Source organism: Paroedura picta, chromosome 16 (genome assembly GCF_049243985.1).
Source record: "Paroedura picta isolate Pp20150507F chromosome 16, Ppicta_v3.0, whole genome shotgun sequence".
In the NCBI taxonomy this organism is placed as follows: Eukaryota; Metazoa; Chordata; class Lepidosauria; order Squamata; family Gekkonidae; genus Paroedura; species Paroedura picta.
This window is the reverse complement of record NC_135384.1, coordinates 21,757,223-21,780,385: the sequence shown is the minus strand read 5'-3', so window position 1 is coordinate 21,780,385 and position 23,163 is coordinate 21,757,223. Positions and strand designations below refer to the sequence as shown.

At 48.4% G+C, this 23,163-nt stretch overlaps 1 protein-coding gene across 1 annotated transcript in view; it reads left to right on the top strand.

Moving 5' to 3' along the window:
* The window catches only part of NGFR (nerve growth factor receptor), a 59,358-nt gene extending 36,420 nt beyond the window's left edge, over nt 1-22,938 (top strand). The window contains exons 3-7 of the mRNA XM_077313979.1: nt 3,474-3,830; nt 12,722-12,802; nt 13,555-13,765; nt 16,448-16,608; nt 18,779-22,938. Of these exons, the coding sequence (XP_077170094.1) occupies nt 3,474-3,830; nt 12,722-12,802; nt 13,555-13,765; nt 16,448-16,608; nt 18,779-19,080 (1,112 nt within the window). The 3' untranslated portion in view covers nt 19,081-22,938. The remainder of the gene's footprint in view (nt 1-3,473; nt 3,831-12,721; nt 12,803-13,554; nt 13,766-16,447; nt 16,609-18,778) is intronic.
* Nucleotides 22,939-23,163: the final 225 nt, after the last annotated feature.

The window sequence follows — 23,163 nt, the reverse complement described above, 5'->3', positions numbered from 1 at the left end:
AGAAAGGCTGGCTTAGACCAATGCCAAACATTAGCATTCATTTAACCCCCCCCCCATCTAGTCATGATTGATTTATGTGGTTTGGGGCTTACGTAGTTATCTGTGATGAGACCCCTGCCCTGACCCCCAGTGTCTCTTGGTGTGCCAGCTATGGCTGGCAGTGCTAGAACCTGCCATAGGGTATGTAGAAAGGAGAATTCTGGTTATGCTTCTTCTTTAGTTATTGCAAACGTGCGATGGGAAAAGCCACCCTGGTCCCGGAACTGATTCTCCCCCTGCTCTGCCGCTGCCTCACCTACATGTGAAACCGGAGCTCATCCTCTCTTCTCCAAGCAGAGGTAGACAGCTCACTGGAGCCAAAGCCCTGAGCTGAAATCGAAATAAAAATGTTTAACCTGAAGTCAGCGGACAGGCCTAGCTCCTTCCGCTAGTTTAACTTCCCATTAGATCATAATATATGGTCTCTTCAGGCCTTCCAAAGTACTTTATGATGCTCGCCAGCGTGTGATTCATCCGAGGAGAGGCTTGCAAGGGAGTCCCGTCCATTTTATTGTTACGAGCTGATTAGAGCCGCACCGCGATGAATAGCGAGTGAATTTGGCCATCGGGCACAGTTATACAAACTCTAAGCAGGCCTCCTGTCATCTTTGGAGGGTCGCAGTGCAATTGCTTAATTTGGGGAGGAAACGGGGGTGGGGGTGGTGGGGGGTGGGAGGTGGAGAGGGACCATTATTAGTGGTTGTTAGACATGCTTTGCTATGAACGGAAAAGGGAGGGAAACCAAGCAACCAAAAACGTGCCTAATTGAAGCACAGTTGTTATTTACCGCAACAGGAAGTGAGAGAATGTGTGTGTGTGTGTGTGTCAATGAGTGAAACGCCATGGCATCATCCTGCCCTGTTTGAATACATGAAGGGTAACCAGATGAACAGGCTCAAGAGGTGTGTGAACTGATGAACTAGGGATGTCAACCTCTGGGAGGGACCTGGGGATCTCCTAGGACTACAACTCAGCTCCAGGCAATGGAGATCAATTCCCCTGGAGAAAACAGGTGCTTAGAAGGTGGCATTATATTCCCCTGGAATCCTTCCCTGCCCCCACACCCTGCCCTCCCCAGGCTCCACCCCCCAAATCTCCAGGTATTTCCCATTCTAGAGCTTGCAACACTTCCTTATGCTTTTGGGGATATTATTACTATTTATAAAATAGACAGTGGATGTTTTTTATACATCAGCATTTGTGTCACTTGGGAATTTTCAGTTTGGAAGCCACCTCAGTCCCTTTTTGAGACTCAGCATCTGCAGGGTATCCCTTCCTTGCATCTTCTTAAAATGTGACCCATGAGCTCAGCCTAGTGGCCTGTGCAGCTGTTTTGCAAACCTCTGTTTGAAAGGACGGATCAGGAGCCATTGCACTGCCATCCTACACAGAATTGCATCCTTTGGAGGCGGTCTGGTATTTGCATGCTGTTACTGGACAAACTCCCACTGACTCTCCTCTGTCGTCTCCAAGGGGTGGGGGTGGGGAGCACTGGCAATACATTCAGGTTACTTCTGGGTTCCAACAGATGCTACAGGGATCTTCCTGATATTTGTGGGTTTTGTCATAGAAATTGGACAAATTCCTAGACCATTACTGATGTCATTTCTAGGTTACAGGTTGAAAGGATATAGATGCATTGTTGACTGCCCAAGGAGATCGTGACTCCCCCTCCCTATCAGTCTTCAAGTAGCGGTGGGACACATTTTTATCCATGATGCTTTAGGCTGATCTTGCATTGATCAGGGGGTTGGACTAGGTGGCCTGTATGGCCCACTCTAGGATTCTTTTCTTTATGCCCCACCTCCCAAAGTCTCATGGAAGAGGGTTGTAGGCTCAAACCTGGTAGGGTTGCCAAATTTGGGAAATTATAGGAGACTAGAAATATAGCCCATTGCACTTTGAAATGCAATGGGCGCTAGCAGTGAGAGTGGGTATGGGGGGGGGACTACCTCAAGCGGCTGGCGAGCGGCTGGCGAGTGGCAGGAGTCCTGGAGTGTCGGCGGTGGCGGCCTGAGGTGGAGCGGCAGGCAGCTGCGGGCGGCGGCTCCGTCTGCGGTCCCTCGGCAGCCATTTTCTAAGGTGCGTTTTAATAAGGGACGGGAGTCCCCGGCAGCTGCACGCAGGGCGGCTGCTGGGGGCTCCCTGGGCGGCGGCCTGACGCCTCGGGAGGCGCTTCGCACCTCCCAAGGTGTCAGGCCACCAGCCAAGGAGCAACTGTGAGCCGCGCTATGCGCGGCTCGCAGTTGCTCCGGCAAGGAATCGGAGGGACCAATCGGCAGGCGCAAAGCGCCTGCCGATTGGTCCCTCCGATAGTCTGTCCGGGGGAAGGGGCCAATCGGCACCCTTCCTCATCCCGGACACAGCCCGCCTTCCAAGGGCTTACAGTTTTATTTAGTCTGTGGCGCCCGCGGCGCCACGGGCGGTGTAAAGATTTGGGGGTGAACCATGGGAGGGTGCAGTTTGTGGAGGGCAGGGACCCCAGTGGGGTACAGTACCATAGAGTCCCCCCTCCAAAGCAGTCATTTCTCCAGGGGAACTGATCCCTGCAGTCTGCAGATCAGCTGTAATTCTAGGAGATGCTGAAGCCTCACCTGGAGGTTGGCAACCTTGGACTGGCCGGCAGCAGACTTACAGCAGCAGAGCTCGGTTTAAAAATAGCACTGTAAGCAGCTTGTTACATCACACACACACAGAGACCATATTGATCCAATAGAAAAATGTCCAGTATCAAAATATCTGGTTTGCGTCCAACCCAAAATCACAAAGCAGTGAGGGATTCTTCAATTTCCCCAAAACGTTCCTTTTAGAAAGTTGTGTTGCTGGCGAAATGATTCCCTGTGTGCAAGAGGTTCTTTTAAAATGGTGATAGAAATTGAGGCCACTCCAAAGCGTCCTAGGACCAGGAAACAATGGTCATTTGCATGTCATGCTGACATTTCTTCAAATCTGTCTCTCCAGCTAATCAAAACGGGCTGCTTGAACACCCAACCCCATGACGGGGCAAATGCCTGGGTATCATTTTGGCTTGAGAAAACAGCGTCAGGGAAAGCGAGAATCTCCCTAACCCTGCCACGATCCCAAATCAAATCAGGGCCTTTTTAAATGTCCTGAAGCTGCAGCTGTAATCTAGCTGACCTGTGTATGTTGTAATGCAGGGGTAGTCAAACTGCGGCCCTCCAGATGTCCATGGACTACAATTCCCATGAGCCCCTGCCAGCGAATGCTGGCGGGGGCTCGTGGGAATTGTAGTCCATGGACATCTGGAGGGCCACAGTTTGGCTACCCCTGCTCTAACCACAGCACTAGACTGCCCCTGTTGTAACGTGTGGTTTGGCCCTCAGTATGCATTTACAGGACTCTCAGGTGAGTGGGGAAATGTTTCTTGGCAGGGCTGCAGCTCACCTCCATCCTTTTCTCCCAATCCGTTCCAGGTGTGAGCTATTCAGACACGGTGAGTGCCACGGAGCCATGCAAGAAATGCAAGGAGTGTGTGGGCCTTCAGAGCATGCTGGCACCCTGCGTGGAATCAGACAACACCGTCTGCAAATGCATTTACGGTTACTATCAGGACGACAGAGGCGTCTGCAAAGAGTGCACGGTCTGCGAAGTGGGCTTTGGCCTTGTGTTCCGATGCAGTGAGAACCAGAACACGTTTTGCGAGGAATGCCCCCCGGGGACCTACTCGGACGATGCCAACCACGTGGACCCCTGTTTCCCTTGCACCATTTGTGAGGAGAATGAAATCATGATTAAGGACTGCACTGCAGAATCGGACGCCGTGTGCAAAGGTAAGGGCTTGAGAAAGTTCCAGAGGGGTTGGCACCGGTGAATGTTCACAAACATTCTAATGGCTGAGTGTGAAAGAGCGCTTGCTGAGAGGAAAGCTGAAAGCTAAACAGGCAAATGGGATTTGGGACTATATCAAAGAGAGTATCGTGTCCAGATCACGGGAGGGGATGGTACCGCTTTACTCTGCCTCACTTGGAGAACTGTGTTCAGTTTTGGGCACCCCAGTTGAGGAGGGATGTGGACAAACTGGAACGTGTCCAGAGGAGGGCAATAAGGATGGTGAGGGGTTTGGAGACCAAGACATAGGAGGAAAGGTTGGTGGAGCTTGGTCTGTTTAGCCTGGAGAGGAGATGACTGAGAGGGGATCTGATAGCCATCTTCAAGTATTTTAAAGGCTGCCATGTAGAGGATGGAGCAAAGTTGTTCTCTCTTGCCCCGGAAGGATGGACCAGGACCAATGGGATGAAATTAATGCAAAAGAAATTCCGTCTAAACATCAGGAAGAAGTTCCTGACAGAGCGGTTTCTCAGTGGAACAGGCTTCCTCGGAAGGTGGTTGGTTCTCCATATTTGGACATTTTTAAACAGAGGCTGGAGAGCCATCTGACAGAGAGGTAGATTCTGTGAAGGCTCAAGGGGGTGGCAGGTTACTGTGGATGAGCGATAGGGTTGTGAGTGTCTTGCATAGTGCAGGGGGTTGGACTAGATGATCCATGAGGTCCCTTCCAACTCTATTATTCTATGAATCATGGATAGCTTGACCTGAGGACACTTGTCACAGCAGCCCTCATGGGAAGAAGGCCTGCGTACTGCCATGGGGTAAGGAAAACTCTTCTGCAGAACAGGGTCCTCCAACTGCCAGCTGGCCCAGATCTTGCCTGAGAAACTGCTGAAGATTTGGGGGAAGAGCATGGAGAGGAAAGAGTTTGGGAAGGGGAGGGAGATCCGCAGGGCCATGTTGCCGTGCAGTTGACCCTCTAACTTTGCCATTTCCTCCACTGGACCCAATCTTTGTAGTCTGGAGAGCATTTGTAATTCTGGGAGAACTCCAAGTCCCCCGTAGACCTAGCAGATGTCACTGAAAGCAATACGAGCTTGTGTGGAATGGAAAAAACTGGAAAGGGATGTTGGGAGCGTAATGGTTGCTGCCTGTAACTGTACCGTACAGAGTCTGGCTCAGTAGTGAGGTGTGCACCTTGTACCCGGCCTCCTCAATGTTTACAATCCATCTCTCTGTGTCCTTTAAATTTTGTTGGTCAACAATTACCTCCATAATGGATTTCTGTTACATTTTTCGTTGCATATCTTAAAGATCTCCCCCATGGTTGCCGCATAAGATGTTATCACATTTTAAAAAATCGTGAACACAAATCAGGCCACAAGCTACTGTTAATTTTTTTTTTTAAATAAAGATTGGGGAACTAATGACTGGGCTCTAAAGCAGCAGGAACTGGGCCCATGGGCCAATGAAGAGACTGTGGTTATCTGCTAGAAAACCAGAAAGGCAACAATAGGTTGTATGAAAATGATCACAAGGGCAGGAGCAGATTTAGTCACAAAGACTCATCCATCACCTTAGAATCATAGAATCATAGAGTTGGAGGGGGCCATACAGGCCATCTAGTCCAACCCCCTGCTCTATGCAGGATCTTGTGTTCTTCAAGTTCAGAAAGAGGTTTTGGGTGCTGAACTGCGGTTTTGCATGGCCAAATGTTCAAAGGAGCTCACTTAGGAGGGAGGTAACATGGAAGACGTGGGGCCCTGAAGACATGGGGCTCTGCCAGTACGGCTAGACAAGACTTTCAGAGGACCAAAGGTCTGATTCATTTTGTGGCGACTTCATGTGTTCAGTGCTTCCCTACCCAGCTCAACCTCATCCATCACATGCAGATATAAGGACCTTCTTGGTGGTGCTGGCAGGAAGTGACGGGAGTCCCAGCTGACATGAGGGTTTCCAAGGCCTGCCTTTCCATGGCCTGCCTCTCCATGGTGTCCCTTCATTCTTTGGTGGCCCCTCACCCAAATACTGACTAGGGCCAACCCTGCTTAGTTCACGAGATCAGACAAGACTGGGCTAATCCTATGACTTAACATATATATGGGACCTCAGGGTAGTCAGGCCCACAAAATTCAGCTCCCCCTGAGTTTATGGAAGGGGCTTCGATACGAGCTGAGTGGGTGTACTGTGAGGCAGAACTGGGGGGTGGGGGGAATTCCAACACTATTTTGTTTGGTGGGCAGCCTAGTCTTAGCGGGGTAAATAAGTCATAGATAGGCACACGCTGTATTTTAGGATAAAGGAGGTAAAAGGATTTATTTATGGAACGACATACTGTGATAGTGATGTTAAGTGATTGTTGTCTGAGATTGCACATTCTTTTTATTACTGATTTGAAATGTTTTAAATCCTTTTATATTTTCCTTTTGTATTGTAATGGCCTATGGCTACATGCAATAAAATCTGACTTGACTTGACTACTGTGATAGTGCAGAGGAGAGATAAGGACAGGCTACCTAAAGGAAAGAGAGTGGAGAAGCTTCCGAGAAGAAGGAGGACATTGCCTAAGAGTAGCAATCTAGGGACAGACAAGAAAGCACACTTAACAGGGTAGAAAGGTCCTGAGCTCTCTGACCTATCTAACAGCCTTCTTGCTGCCCCCTTCAGGGTCTTCTCTTCTCATCTTTGTACACCAGACATTGTCTGTTCCAACACATAGGCCTTTACTAACTCCCCATAAGCCATGTCTATTCCCTGTGGCTCTCAGGCACCCTCCCGGACATTGAGTGTTTTCTAGAGAAGCCAGAGCTCCTGTTTTCCATCCAAGGTGGGCGATCCACCACCCCCAGCTCCTGTTTCCAAGGGAATCACGGGGGGAAACCCCACAGTAATGTCAGGACTGGAAATTATATCAAAACCCTTTAAGAAATCGCCAGACACTTTACCGTCGAGTTCCCAGTGCGTCTATGACTTCTGGGCTTCCCCTGAAAGTGATGCCACACAGTCGCTGAAGGTGCCCCCCATGTCCCTGCTCTACCCAGAATCCTGCCAGTTGCCATGCCACCCCTGCAGACCTGCAAGTTGGACCTGGACGACAGACCTCTTCTTCCGCTCCACAATCTGTCCCTTTTGCCTGGGCCAGGGCTCCTGTGCCCGTGATCTCCCCCAGGGTGGGGGCCCTTGCAGAAATGTTTGAAATCCAGATGAGAAGAAGCAAGCTCACGCCAACAATAGCTCTTGGCCAAGGAGGAGGAGGACTGGACCACGACCCTGGCCTCCGTCCCTCTCCTCGGATCCTCAGGAACAGAGAGTTGCCTGTTGGCTCTCCGCGGCCTTCAAAGCAGCATTCCGGCCATGGCTATTTCCGGCTTGTGGCAACCTTGCCCTTTTTCACAGCCCCCCAGGCAAAGAGACCTACCGACAATAGACCGCCTGTCTCCTTTGCTCCACAACCCCCATTTATTCGGCGCTCCCCTTCTCTGTCTCTCACTGTGCACTTGTTTCGGAGAGTGCTCTGGGAGCGTGGGGCTGGCCTCTCCGTAATCGCCGTCATTTTTTTTAAAAAACCATCTTGCTTTTCATTCGATAGAAACGGAGCCTCTTGAATGAAGTGTAACTAAGTCACAAACCAAGATCTAATCACAGCAGCCTGTAACAATACACAGCCCAATGCAGCAGAAAAACATTAAAGCAGAAAATTGAAAGATTGATCCAGGCCCCGATATGTTTTTTCTGCCCAAGCAGCCATGTTTCCTCTCCCAGATTAATGCCGTCTTCCATTTATTGTACATTAGTGGGATTTGTACTTATGGATCTCGCCGCCTGAACGTTCCCTCCAAGGGCATAAGAGAAGAATGAGAGTCCAACCGCAATCCGTCCCCTATTTGCCTCTTCTGCACTCCTGGAAAAAGGCCAGAGAACTCTCTCCAGCATCAATTACATGCCTATGAGGCCCTCTCCTTCTCAAATCCACTTTCCCGGCTGAACATGCCCTTTCTTTTTTACTGACATTACTGGAATACTTATCATAACTATCCCGTTTTTAAGTCTTCTAGTCCTTATGATGAAAGACATGAGAACGTAAGGAGAGCCTCCTGGCTTAGACCAGAGGTCCATCTAGTCCATCATCCTGCTTCAGACAGGGGCCAACCAGTTACTCTGGAGGGCCAACAACAGGGCACAGAAGCCGGGGCACTGGTATTCAGAGGCTGACTGCCACTGAACATGGAGGTTCCCTTTAGTGACCATGACTAGTAGTCACTGATAGACCTCTCGTCCATGAATCTGTCAGCTTGGTGTAGTGGTTAAAAGTGGCAGCCTGTAATCTGGAGAGCTGGGTTAGATTCCCTGCTCCTCCATATGCAGTCAGCTGGGTGACCTTGAGCTTTTCACAGTCCTGCCAAAGCTGTTCTCACAGAGCAGTTCTGTCAGAGCACTCTCAGCCCTACCTACCTCTGTTGTGGGGAGAGGAAGAGGCAGCGATTGTAAGCTGCTTTGAGACTACTTCAGGTAGTGAAAATCTGGGTATAAAAAAACAACACTTCTTCTAATCCCCTTTTAAAGCTGTCTGTACCTTTGGCCAAGAGCCTCTTGTGGCGCAGAGTGGTAAGGCAGCTGCCTGAAAGCTTTGCCCATGAGGTTGGGAGTTTGATCCCAGCAGCCGGCTCAAGGTTGACTCAGCCTTCCATCCTTCCGAGGTCGGTAAAATGAGTACCCAGCTTGCTGGGGGATAAACGGTCATGACTGGGGAAGGCACTGGCAAACCACCCCGCATTGAGTCTGCCATGAAAATGCTAGAGGGCGTCACCCCAAGGGTCAGACATGATTCGCTGCTTGCACAGGGGATACCTTTACCTTTACCTTACCCTTGGCCATCACTACATTCTCCAGCAGTAAATTCTACACTTTACTGTGTAAAGAAGCTTACAGGGTTGTTCTTTCCTCTTCCCTTGTAACCCTGTGATGGAGACTGAGCTAAAAGAGGGTGTCCAGCCCAAGGTCATGCCAGTACACTTCCATGGCAGAGTGGGAATTCAAACCTGGATCTCCCAGAAACTAGTTAAGACTCTATTACAACATACAATCTCTTATTAGATAAAAGTCAAAAAGGAAGAGTGGCAGTCTGAATATATGAAATGAAGTACATTCACAATTAAATATTTTGATTGATTGATGTATGGATTGACATTATAGTATGCCCTTCTATCTGGGGTGCAAGGCAAATTACACAGAGTAAAGCAATTTTCTTGGATGCTTTAGGATGCTTAGGGCTGATCCTGCGTTGAGCAGGGGGTTAGACTAGATGGCCTGTATGGCCCCTTCCAACTCTATGATTCTATGATTCAATACAATCCACAGGAGGGTGATTTTATAAATGAGTGAGTGAGTGAGTGAGTGAGTGAGTGAGTGAGTGAGTGAGTGAGTGAGTGAGTGAGTGAGTGAGTGAATGAATGAAACTTTTGAATCAGATTTGAATTGTAAAAATCTGGACTCAGCCAGAAATCTGATGTTGCTCTATCTTAGGCTTTATAGCCATTGTTCACAATGAAACTCTCTTGACCATGCAGGAAAATCTCATTGCAGATGTTTGCTATGAAGTATGATTGTTTGCTCTCTAGTCGGTATAGTTGGGGGTAGGCCTTTTTGAGATCGGTGGCCAGGATGGAAGAAATCTCGGGACACCCACTTTTAAATAGTTCTACAAGAGACCACAATAAAGTCAGTATCAAAACAGACAATTTAAAAAATACCGGAAAAGGAATACTGCAGATGGTTGTAGATATTATGCATGGTGAATAGCAACATGAGTTAACTTGGTACTGGATGTTCATTGAAGAAGAAGGAGAAGAAGAAGAGTTGGTCCTTCTATGTAGCTTTTCTCTACCAAAAGGAGTCTCAAGCGGACTTATATTTGCCTTCCCTTTCCCTGTAAAGGAGGTGAGGTTGAGGGAGCCCTGATATTCCTGCTCAGTCAGAACAGCTTTCTCAGTGCTGTGGCAAGCCCAAGGTCACCCAGCCGTCTGCATGTGGGGGAGCGGGGAATCTTCCACTCTTAACCATGCTGGCTCTCATTGCTGTAAGTTTCAGGGGGTAACCATGTTGGTCTGCAGCAGAAGAGTTAGATTTGAGACCAGCAGCACCTGGGTTGGCCAGGACCCCCCCCTGTGTCCCCCCACAGCCACTGACTGGGGATGTAGCAGTAGGGTTGCCAGATCCAGCTTGGGAAACTCCTGGAGATTTGGGGATGGTGACTGGGGAGCACAGGGATCTCAGCTGAGTGCAATGTCACTCCCTCCAAGGCAGTCCACCCTCCAAGGAGGCCATTTTCTCTAGGGGAATTGAGCTCTGTAGTCTGGAGATAAGCTATGATTCTTGGGGACCCCTGAGTAGTACGTTAGAAACAAACAGGAGTTTCAGGGTGTAAGCTTTCGAGATTCAAAGATCCCTGGAGCTTTGACTTTCAAAAGCTTACCCACAAACATATTGGAGAATGCACTTTCAGCATGCTATGGCAGCTGGATTTTCCTGTGCAAAACAGGAAAATCTGCGTCTAAAGTGCATTGGATGCGCATTCTCCAATGCGTTTGGAATGTCTGAAACACTTTTTGGTCTCTAAGGTACTACTGGACTCGAGTCTACTTGCTGTAAGGCACTTTGAAAACCGGTTTTGGGAGCTGAAAATCAAGCTAAAAATATAGTAAGTCAATAATAGTACAGCAGAGCCTGTGTTGCTGGGGATGAAGATGCATATGGACACCCTGATGGAATCTCAGGATTCCCTTGAGGACGGGTGGAGCAGCTGAATCACTGAGCCTTCTCCACTGAAGGTGAGTAAGCGTCTGTGTGATATAACAGGCCTCCAGGTGGGGAAAGTTGGGCTGGCTGAAGAGCAAAAGGAACAGCTGTTGCCTTTGGCACTGCTCAATTACAAATCCAAGCAAGGGTGGGTCAAGAGAGAACCTTGAAAGGGGAGGGGGGAATCAAGCCAGAAGGTGTGTTGTAGATTCAGTGGGGAATTGGAGAGCCTGGCCCAGTTCTGTAGACACACCCATGCACATTAAATGGATCTATAGCAGGGTGCTCCATGACATCTTGGACCAGTAGTAGTCAAACTGTGGCCTTCCAGATGTCCATGGACTACAATTCCCATGAGCCCCTGCCAGTGAATGCTGGCAGGGGCTCATGGGAATTGTAGTCCATGGACATTTGGAGGGCCACAGTTTGACTACCCCTGTCTTGGACAGTCAAGTCTGTTTAAGAGTGAGCCAGGGCTTTGTTTAGTGGTTAAGAGAATTGGCCTCTAATCTAGAAAGCGGGTGTGATTCCCTGCTCCTTCACATACAGCCATCTGGGTGACCTTGGGCTAGTCACAGTCCTGATAGTTCTGTTCTCACAGAGCAGTCCTGTCGGAGCTCTCTCAGCCCTATTTAACTCTCAGAGGAAGGGAAGGTATATAAGCCGCTTTGAAACTCCTTCAGCTACGGAAAAGTAGAGTATAAAACCCCACTTTTCTATTAAAAGGGCAAAAGCCAAGCCTGAGACGTGTTGGTCAGAGAAGTTGTGTATAATGCAGGCTGTTCGAACACAAGGCCTGTGAAATCGCAAGGCAGATGGCAGAAGAGCTTGCAATGGGCAACGGGGAGCCCTGGCAAAGCGTCCTGCACACTGCCCAGTTCTGCAGAGGAGCAGTGTTTGATGGGATTGGATGGGCAGAGAAGGAGCAAGCCACACAGCAGCACCAGGAAGGAGAACCGTGTGCAATTAAACCACTTCTTTTCAAAGAATGTTCTTTAATAATGTTTTTAAGACAAGGTCTGCAAATACAGAAGCACAGACAGAGAAACGCCTCATCTATATCTACAAGGAGGGAGATATGGCACTCATGAAAACTGTGTATCTCTGCTTTCTCAGATCAATGCCCTGAAAACTGAAAATATTTATCCCGAGATTCTTTAGGACACCCTTCCAGGGAACCCTGCCCAAGGCAGATTAAAAAATGAAAACTTAGAAAAGCATAAAGCATTTAAAGTTGGTAAATAAAACTTGGCATTAAAAAAAAAGTATGGGAATATATGTGTGTGTGTATGTTTGTGTGTGTGTGTGCTTGTGTATGTATAATTTGAAATGACTTCTTGAAAATTTGAAGACCAGCATTGCAGAATTTAAAAGAATTAAAAGAATTGTGATGATTTAATTCTAGAGTCTGTATATCTAAAAATAACTTCAACTCTGAAACTATTTGTTCAGTACATTTTACCCTGCTTTTCCTCCTGCCTTCTATTTTACCTTCACAACAACCTAGTGAGGGAGGTTATGTTGCATTGGTATGACTGCAGTAGCCAGAACCACTGGTCTAGGTGGGGATCCCCTGCTTTCCAGATGCAGCTCACCCTCCCAAACCGCAAGAACGTGTGACGTGTTGACATCACCCAGAAATGATGTCAACACATTGGGGTCATCAGGGGGACGCTCTGTCTTTTGGGAAAAACATAATGATTAAAAGCTAATTCTACCATAGGGTTTTGCCCCAAATGCCCCCAGCATGTTGACATCACTTCTGGGTGATGTCAGCATGTTGCAGCATCTCTCCTCGGTCCCGGTAAGTGCCCCCCAATCCCCCACCGACAGCACAAACAGACCTGTCAACCCTAGAGATGGCTGGCCCAGGGTCTTCTAGGCAGCCTCCCTACCTGAGAGAGAATTTGAACTTGACACCAAGGAGCAAACCCACGTTTGTTGCACCTGTGTGCATTCACAATTCCCAATGAACTCGGGTTGGATCTTGTGACACCAGATCTATGTTTTGCCCTGTTGGGAACCGGGATCTTCAGTAAGACAGAATGAAGGCTGTAGCTGAAGCCTTACCAAGCTTCTGTTCGTGTTTCCTTGGCAGAGATTCACCCCCGATTTTTACCAACCACCACGTTCCCACTGGAGCCCAACACCGATGACGCAGACTCAGAGATCACTGAAGGTACCTTTTTTTGGGGGGGGGGGGGGTTTCCAGCAAAGCTCCACACAAATCCTGCTGAGAAAGTTCGACACCTGTGCTTAGAGATCTCTTCCGTGTTAAATCAACTCAAATTCAGTGGAGGAGTGGGGAGGTCTGTCTGTTCGGTAACATGCGCTGGCATGATAACCATTGCTCCAGTGACGTCATTAGAGGGCAGTGCAGTTAATGCCAGCTATGGGAGCACAGCTTGAATTCGGGAAATGAAGAGGGGGCAACGACCGGATGCTCTGATCCAAATTAGCGCCGCGCCCCCTGTTTGCTCAGTTGTATTGAACATTGTGAGATTCCATAATGTACTTTCCGTAACCATGTATAGCAGGGGTAGTCAAACTGTGGTCCTCCAGATGTCCATGGACGACAATTCCCACGAATTGCATTCGCTGGCAGGGGCTCATGGGAAATGTAGTCCATGGACATCTGGAGGGCCGCAGTTTGACTACCCCTGGTGTGTAGGTTTTCTTCAAACATGCTGACTTGTGGAAGTCACTGCCACTAGGGAGCAGCTGGCACATAAGGTAGTCCTACCTGTGAACATCTGGCAGGCCAATGTTGGGAAGAGAATGCCAGTTTGGATGGAACACTGGACCAACCCACATAAGAATAATGTGCCAGTTGGCCCGAAATAACATCCCTCCAGCGATCTGATCCACAGTCTAAGTTTTCCCAGACTTGTTCTTCCGTGGTCATTCTGTTTCTTTGTCTTTCTGTGGCAGACTATAACCCAGAGAGTTCTGAGAACCCCCTCCCTTTCACAAGTGAGCCCACCAATGGTTTCGGCAGCACCGTGGCCAGCTTGGCGACCACGGTGATGGGGAGCTCTCAGCCTGTCGTCCCCAGCGGCACCCCGGACAACCTCATTCCCGTGTACTGCTCCATCTTGGCAGCCGTGGTCGTGGGGCTGGTGGCATACATTGCTTTCAAGAGGTAAGTGCCACTGGATCCAAATGAGGCAGGAAAGAGCCCAAGCCGAACTGTCTGTCCTTACATACTCCTTGGGTAAGGTGACCAGATTGTCCCACTTTTGGAGGGACATCTGGGGGTACCTGGCAAATTGTACTTAGGTTGAAATTTTAAAAGATATATTACAATACTATTTTGCGTTCTATGCATTCTATGAAACTTTCTGTTGCTCCATATAGACCAAATTTTTAATCAAGAACCCCCCCCCCCCCCGGTCAATGGTGTCCCGCTTTACCAATGTTAAAATCTGGCCACCTTATCCTTGGGTGGCATCTTCAGCGCAGAATGGTGGTCAGCTTTGCAAGTGCAAAATGACAAAGAACCTGGTGGCACCATGAAGTCGAACTAATTTATTATAGCATAACCTTGCGCGGGTCAGAGTTCACTCAGCCTGTTTCCTGGCGGGGTAAAAAAAAAATACAAGCAGCACGAGAACATGCAGGGATAGGCCCACCACCACCATGGTTTCTGTGCCTTTTCTTGCTGCCACCATCCTCTGCCTTTTGCTCTTCTCTCTTGTGCCCGTACAAAAGCACGGGCACAACCACAGTTACATGGCCCTGGGACTGCCAGCTCCCAGTCGGAAAACACCTGGATATTTGGAGGTGGAGCCTCGGGAGGGGAGGGGGGACTTCAATGGAGCGTGATGCCATAGAGCAGGGGTAGCCAACCTGTGGTCCTCCAGATGTCCATGGACTACAATTCCCATGAGCCCCTGCCAGCGAATGCTGGCAGGGGCTCATGGGAATTGTAGTCCATGGACATCTGGAGGACCACAAGTTGGCTACCCCTGCCATAGAGCCCATCTTCTCAAGGGTTCTTTTTCTCCAAAGGAACTGATCTTTTCCACCTGGAGATCAGCTGGAATCCCAGAAGATCTTCAGCCACTGCTTTAAAGTTCACACGCTTTCATGACCCGTGGCTGAGATTAGTCTTTAGAAAGCCCCCAGATTCTTTTTCTTTCCCCGCATCAGCCGATGAAGCCTTGCTGCTCTTCTGGAACTTGCAATGCCAGAGAGTCAAGTGAGGGGAGCTCTCTGAATTCACCAGCTTGTCTCCGTCAACATCCTCTGGATGCAGCTGCCTGGAGTTTCTCCTCCCCAGCTTTCCCATGAATCGAGTGGCCTCCCAAACTAGAGCAAAGGCCGCGACATTCATTCCCAGGATTTGCAAAACTGTTCACAGATAGAGTGCAACGGAGACCCAAAGAGAACTGTAAACAAAACATTCAGCACGCTTTCCCACTCTGGTATGGTGCACATCTCACAGGAAGCAATGCTCTGTGGGGGAAGCTGGACTCTCTGCTGCCAGCTACTCCCACATCCTGGCCTGGCTCATGCGTTGTTCCTCTTTAGGAATGAGGCTGTGAACAGCCATGGAGCCATTCAGGCTTGGGCAGACCAACAGCAGCACAAGGATGAGGGAGTTGAGCAGGAAGAGTAGCATCCCTCGCCGACACCGGGATATGAGGGACAGTCCTTCAGTGGCTGCTTTCTTTTCTCTGGGGTCATGGATAATGGGAGAGAACCAGTCACATCGCCGGCAACTCCCATGCGGGGTGCCATAAGGAGCAGTTCTCTCCCCGCTCCTATACAACATCTTTATGCGCCCAGATTGGAGGGAGAGGAAGCGAAGGTGATTGTAAGCCACTCTGAGCCACTTGTGGCTAGCTGGGTGCTCTTGAGTCAGTCACAGTTCTCTCAGAGCTCTCTCAGCCGAACCTGTCTCACAAGGTGTCTGTTGTGGGGAGAGGAAGCAAAGGCGATTGTAAGCTACTTTGAGACTCCTTCAGGAATCTCAAAACACAGTTCTTATTAATAATAAACAATAATAACATTTTATTTTTAACTCACCCTTCCCCAAAGGCTTCCTGGTTCAGCATGGCAGGGCCAGTTCCCAGAGGGAAGAAGTGGACAAACTGGCCACGAGGAAGTATGAAGCAGAAGAGAAGTCTTTAATTTAGATCAGTACATGAAGCCAAAATGTGGACCGGTTAAAAGATACGTTTTCACAGCTTGCCTCAGTGGCTTAATAAAAATAGTGAAAAGTTTTACATGAAACATTGATGCTGATTTGCAGGACGACTCAAATCATCAAACTAAGTTGAACCAGAACAACGGTAACAAGCAGGAAATTACTTGCAGGAAAGATCTTCAATGGCTTAGGCCAGGGGTAGTCAACCTGTGGCCCTCCAGATGTTTGTGGACTACAATTCCCATGAGCCCCTGCAGGCATTTGCTGGCAGGGGCTCATGGGAATTGTAGTCCATGGACATCTGGAGGACCACAGGTTGACTACCCCTGGCTTAGGCAACAAAGCCTACACGTTTTTTTGACCGGTCCACATTTTGGCTTTATGTACGATCTGAATTAAAGACCACTCTTCATGCTTCCTCATGGCCAGTCTGTCTGCTTCTTCACTTCTTTGCCCTACAACTGGTTGCATTTCCTCCATCGTCATCGCTAGGGGGACACAAGCGGGAGAGCAGGAAGCCAACATCACAAAGAGTCCCTGCGTGCAAGTCTGTCTGTGCAAGGCTGTGCCACACCCAAAGTCAGCCATTGTGCCAAATTTGGGCTGCGCACCTTGAGTTGGGAAGGAGACCCGGGGAGAAAAAAACAGGCTCTTGGATGCTTTGCCTTGTAGGTGGAACAGCTGCAAGCAGAACAAGCAAGGTGCCAACAACCGCCCCGCGAATCAGACGCCTTCGCCAGAAGGGGAGAAGCTTCACAGCGACAGCGGCATCTCGGTCGACAGCCAGAGCCTCCACGATCAACAGCCGCAGACCCAGACGGCGTCCATGCAAGGCAAGGGAGCTGGTGGTTTCCCCAGGGATGGGGACGGGGGGGCCACGGCAAAGGGTGGGAGCCCAATTTAGGAGAAGGGGCATCAGTGATCCCAGGAAGACCTCAGGGGGCAAGGCCATGCACAGGGGTTGTTAATGGGTCTTCATTGATTGTATTATTGTATTGTATTATTTATAATTATTTATAAATAAATAGTATTATTGAATCTTTTTTGGGGGGGTTAAATGAATGAATACAAAAAGCTACTCATCGAATCAGTGAAGACTTATTTACAGTGATATGAGATAGAAGAAGAATAGAAAAATCCAAGAAAATGTGGGGAAAGACCTAATTAAGAAGTTTCATGAAGGTTCTGGAACGTATTGTGACTCCCTCCTCTTACAAGTCCCATGCGTGGGCCTGGTAGGGGGTGTGTCTTTTAGCTCTCCAGTAAATTGGGCTGTGAAATCTGGCCCGCTGGGTGCCAAAGGCCAAGAACTGGTACGCACAAGTTACCTGTGGAGCAACACTTTCAAATGAGATAAGCAAGCAAATCTAGCAAAACACAACAAGGGAACGCCAACGTACACCTGCTGACCCCTCTTCCCGCAGGCTCCATAGTTGGTGTAAACAGGCTGCAATTATTTCTCAACATTGTAGCACAGAAAGGTAACGCAGAAATGACCGAGATGCATTGGGCGGCAACGGCACAGAATCTTGCTCCTTTGCAGGAGATAGCTTTGTGTATATCAGCAAGGAGCATAGTTACACAACAGCTGTTTGTTTTGCCTAAGATGTCTGTCCAGTATTGGTATTATATATTGGATCTGAATGTCTCGATAAAAGCTACCTGGTAGGAGCACGTGTTCTATAGTTTCTACCACTCCTACCTGGCGTGGACATAGGTGTAGAGCATAGAGCATTCAGGCATATCTTGCTTCCATAACAGATGAAGGAAGGCCTTTGAATCAAGCAAGAAAAGTGCAGATTTCTTGCGGCGAAGTTTTTATGTAAATTTCCTGCTATGATAGTAGGGTGCACTGGATTCACCATAAACCATAGTCCTTTTCAGATGCTGCATCTATATCTACCAAGGACTATATCTTGATGCCCCCATGTTGCCAAGACAGGGGATGTTCACATATTGGGCATGCACTGTGCTTGAATGCAAAAATATGTGCATGCCACTGACCGGACAACATGATGGCATCTGAGCAACCTCACATACCAAAACACACAATACCTGCAATTGCTGGGCTCCTGGCTATAACATCAGAAAAGGGGTACTTGCTGGATAAACTATCTACATCTCACCCTGATGCCAAAACGGATTAAATCCAGCTTGATGACAGTGAAGACTGCCCTGTCTGAGCGCTTTTCATTTTCTTGTTCCAGCTAGGCTGGACGCTTTCACACACACTAAATAATGCACTTTCCATGCACTTTGCAACTGGATTTTACTGTGCGGAATGGCAAAATGCATTTGCAAACAGTCGCTGAAGTGGATTGAAACTGCATTATTTAGCATGTGTGAAAGCAGATTGCTCTTTATTCATGAGCAGAAGGCGAAGCCAGTGCCAGAGCTCCCGGTGATCTCCCTTCCAGAGTTGTGTGGTTTCGAGTGGTCAGGACGGAACATGGTGCTTTCAGACCAAGATTTCATACCCCCAAAACAGTAAAAGAACCCAGCTGTGTTTGAGAGGTCCAGCATCTTGTCTCACACAGTGGCCGAATAATTACTGTGGCGTGTCAGCAATAAGGCACAGAGGCCAAAACCTTTCCCTGTTGTTGCTTTCTGGCACTAGTATTCAGAGGTTTACTTCCTCTGAATGGGGAGGTTCCTGGGGCAGCCCTTGATGGACCCTATCTTGCACGAATCTCTCTAATCCCCTTTTAAAGCTTGTGGCTGGGAGGGAAGGGAGCAAAGTAGAGCCTGATCTCGTTAGATCTCCAAAGCTAAGTAGGGCCGGTACTTGGATGGAAGACCACCAAGGAAGTCTCTGCAGAGGAAGGCCCTGACAAACCACCTCTGCTTCTCTCTTCCCTTGGAAGCCTTTTCTGGGGTTGCCATCAGTCAAGTGCGACTAGACGGCACTTTACACACACATTTGTGGCCCTCGCTTCATTTTCTGGCAGAGAACTCCACATCTTAATGCCTCCTTGTCCTTTCCTCTTGTTCTCCCCAACACAGGCCTTAAAGGAGACGGGAACCTCTACACCAGCCTGCCAGCCAACAAACGAGAGGAGGTAGAAAAGCTGCTGAACGGATCCACGGAGGAGACGTGGCGCCACTTGGCGGGGGAGTTGGGCTACAAGGAAGACCACATAGACTCCTTCACGCAGGACGAATACCCAGTCCGCGCCCTCCTCTCCGACTGGTCCAGCAAGGACAGCGCCACCATGGACGCCCTTTACTCTGCCTTGCGCAAAATCCAAAGAGGGGACATTGTCGAAAGCCTGTACAGCGAGTCCACTGCTAGCTCGCCAGTGTGAAGCAGGGAGAAGGGGTGGCCCCCCTTGGATCGCCCCACCTTTCTTCACTGGTGCCTCTTGGGAGAAAACATGTGAAGGAAAAACAGAGTTTGCTCCTCCCCCTAGCGCCTGGGATCTTGGAGCAATCCTGTAGGCACTGACTTGATTGTTGTCCCTCTCCCCCACCCGAGTATCTTCACCCAATACCTCTTGCTGGTAGCAGACCGAAGTATGCTAGCAAAAGAGGAAAGTAACTGGAGTGGATTTTTCGTTCTTTATGAAATATCTCCTGGGATGGAGGGATAGCAGGGTTTGCTGTCTCTGCCGATATGCGGGGCAAAGTGCTGTGTCTGGCCCATGCCTCTCTTTCAGGTGCCTCTCTGACATCAGTACCCACCCCCACGTGCTTCACTGCTTCCGCCTGATGTCACTTCCCTTGCCCACTCACATTAAGTCACCAGCTCTTTTCTTGAACGTTTCCAAAGCCGAGAAAGAGGGGGAAGCTTGACGGGACACACTGCATGACTTGAAGATGGCGGAAAGTGTAGGAGTTCAGCCTCGGAGAGGGAAAGAGCAAGGAAATGTTTCAAAGATGCCGTGGATCCCTGTTTGGAGAGACCCTCCTTGAAAGGGGGAAGGGAATGACTTGTGACTGCCAAGATCAAACCTTGACGTTAGGGGCGGAGTGAGAAAGAATCCACATGGCCATCCATGCGCTCCATACGACGCCCTTCTCCTTCTTGCTCTGATGCACTTCCATAGTTGGCATTGAACTCCCTTGCCGGTTTTGCTCCTGGATCAAAAGTGAGCAGGGTCCTTGAATGGACAGCACTGATGTCATGGGGTCAAAAGCCATACTGGAGAGCAGAGCTGCAGAAACCAACCCATTCAACCCAAACCATCCAAATGGCTCATGGGCATGTGAATTACTAATCACTGTGATACTCTAAGCCAGGCTAAGTTTCATCTCTGTCGTCATCCCAGATATTGTCTTGGTGAACCATTAGAAGCTATGCCCAGTGTTCTTCCTCAGACAAATGAACCAATCACTGTGGGTTATTAAAGCCATTACCTCTGTTGCATTAGAGCATTGAGTCTTAAGGGCATCTTAAGACACTGGGGTGGAGGGAAGAGCTCCACTGGTTCTGTACCAATATGTCGAAGCTAGAATTGGGTTTCGTGTCGTCTCCTCCAATATACCTCTGCTAGGGCTTGCTGTTTTTTTTTTTTTTTTCAATGAGCAAGTCCTTAAAAAAGAATACAGTGTGGGTATGAGAGAGAAAACACACAAGGAACTAAAAGGAGTTACCAGAATGGGTTGGGCCAACAAAAATGTGAACTGAAATTCTATCACACTCCCTGGTTTGATATATACTATGTAATCTGTTTTAGTTTTCTTCTGACCATGGATGAAGAACTCAAACGTTTGCAGCATGTTAGACAACTAGTTGGTCCAGTGAAGAGATGGTCTCTTGTCTTTAGTTGTCCCTCTGAACTAGAACTATGTAGAAAGGGTGACCTTCAAAAAAGTTTAAGAAATGAGGGGAGAAACTTTAAGAAGATGGCAGGAAAGAAGGAATCCATCCCCATCTGCCCCCAATGTTGATTCAGAGTGATGATTGGGAATCTTCAGCATAGCACTGAGAGTCTGTACTTTGCTTCCTTGAAATTGATACGTTTCATTGTGTGAACAGGAAATTCCAAACTTCCCTTGACTTGGGTATTAGGCAAAAATTGAAGGGTGGAGCTAAGCATGATGGTCAAATTGCAGTGAGAAAAAGGAGGATTCTGGGTCATACCTCTACTCTCAGTGACATTTGAAGACTTCCACCAGTCCACGGAGTCTTCCTCCAACTTGAGCAGCCTTTCCACTGGAGGAAGAAGGACCCTTAGTCTGGATCCTTAGGCTGGGGGAAGGCTGCAGCCTTCACTGAGTAGGACCCAGGCCAGCATTGTTCAGTCAACAGTGCCCCAAGGAGTCTGCAGCAGAGCAGTGTGGAAATTTCCATTAGAGGGAAATATAGTCTAGATCCAACCCATTTCCTGGAGCAGCTGACTCTCTGCATCTCTTAGTCCCATCTTCAGTGTTCTGAGTGTGTTGTATAGACAAGAGGAGCTTTTAAAAAAGAGTAATGGATTAAAATAATAATAATATTCATCAATAATACAGGCTGTGCACAATGTCAGCTTGGCAGGCCATACCACTGTTTGGATGTGGGCAGCTCTGCTGACGATAGCTTTTTTTGCTGCAAAGTCAGGAGTCTCACTGGAAGACCACACCTCTGCCGCTGGAGAAGGGCTCCTCGAAAGAGAGGGCGGCTCCCCCATTAGTGCAATGAAACCCTTGGATCTGACCCAGTTACAGCACAAGCTGAATCAATATTGTTGGGGGGGTGGATATGGATGAGCCTGATCATACTTAACCAGTGAGGACAACTGAGTAAGAATACCAAAGGAGTATTCATTCATGGTATATTGAGGGCATTGGGAGTCCAGGGCCTAGTCTGCACACAATAGATAATGCACTTTCAGTGCACTTTAGAAGTAGATTTTCCTGTTCCGCACAGGAAGATCCAGCTGCCAAAGCACATTGAAAGTGCATTATCCTATGTGTGCAGAATGGGCCTAGGACCAAATGCTCTTTCCACCTATGAAGTCAAGAGTGGGGAATGGTTAGGCTGAGAGATATCTGGGTTGGGGCATCGAGACTCCAAACATGGTGGGTTGCCTTGACTGACAGCCTTTTTCAGCCTGTAGACAGTGGAGGGTCCTTGAAATATGTTTCAAACTTCAAGAAGCCCTGGAACCAGGCTGGAAGTAAGCTAGCCACTCATCTCCACCATATTCAAGAAAGACTGAGGAGGGGAGAGAAAGGAGGTGGTTTGAGGCAGGAGTAGGTGTCCAGGCTCCACCCCCTTTCTCTTTTGAGCAAGTCCATGAAGGAAGGATATAGGGGGGAGGCTGGGAGACCCCTGGAGAACTCTCGTGGAACCCTAGTTGAGAATCCCCGGACTAAGGCATATGAACAAGAGCCATATCAGGGCCATGCTGGTTTTACAAGAGATTTCTTGACAACGGGAGCGCAGCTTCGAAGGAATGTATGTTGCTCTGCAAATTCTACAAATTTAGACAAAAATTCTACTGAATTCAGCAGGACTGATTCCCAAGTAAGTATGCATAAGACTGCAGCCCTTTTTTTCTGCCAGCACAAAAAGAGAGCAACCAGTCTTGGCATGGTGCAGGTTTGTCTCGGACTGTGCCATTCAGATTTTAGATGCCTGAATGCTTCCCAATGAAGGATAAAGTCCTTGAACACAGAAAACGAATAGAGTGGGTTTTGTTGTTTTTTTTGCATGGAGAAAGAACCTTGGGTTGTATCCTGTCTTCGACTGGAGGAAGTCCCTCCAGCACAAAGTAGCTTTCCCATTGGAGGAACAGCCCCTTAAGTTGGAGGAAGCTATTTTAGGCTGGAGGGAAGCTTCGAAGTTTGCTTAGTGGAGTGGTCAGATGCAGGCCATTGTTTGGAAAACTACATTTCCCCATAAAATTTTGTTGGCATGTTTCTAAACTGTATTCAGAATATAGAAAGAAAGAAAGAAAGAAAGAAAGAAAGAAAGAAAGAAAGAAAGAAAGAAAGAAAGAAAGAAAGAAAGAAAGAAAGAAAGAAGAAGAAAGAAAGAGAAAGAAAGGAAAGATTATTGCTCTTGAAAGAGACACAAAGCAGCCAAAGTTAATGACCTTTTTGCCTTTTATATTTTTATTTTTTTTACAAAGCGTGTGGGAGAATTGTTTTGTGGCTACCGTCCCATGGTTTGCCTGTAATACAAATGCCAGTTTATTAGACAATTCTTATAGTGAATAAATATTTCTGTAATCGAAGCTCTGGATTGGTCTGTAGGCTTGACTGGGGTCAACCAAAGACCCATTCCCCTCACGTTTCCCTTTGCATGGATGGATGACTCACGAGGGGCGGGGAAGGGAGTTCAGCTGGGGGGGGGGGGGTTGGATGCACCTGTGTGGTCTTAGATGATTTTGTAGCGACTGCGTGGACAACTGTAACTGTGTACTGTTCAGATGTGAATAAATACGCATACCTGTGCCCCT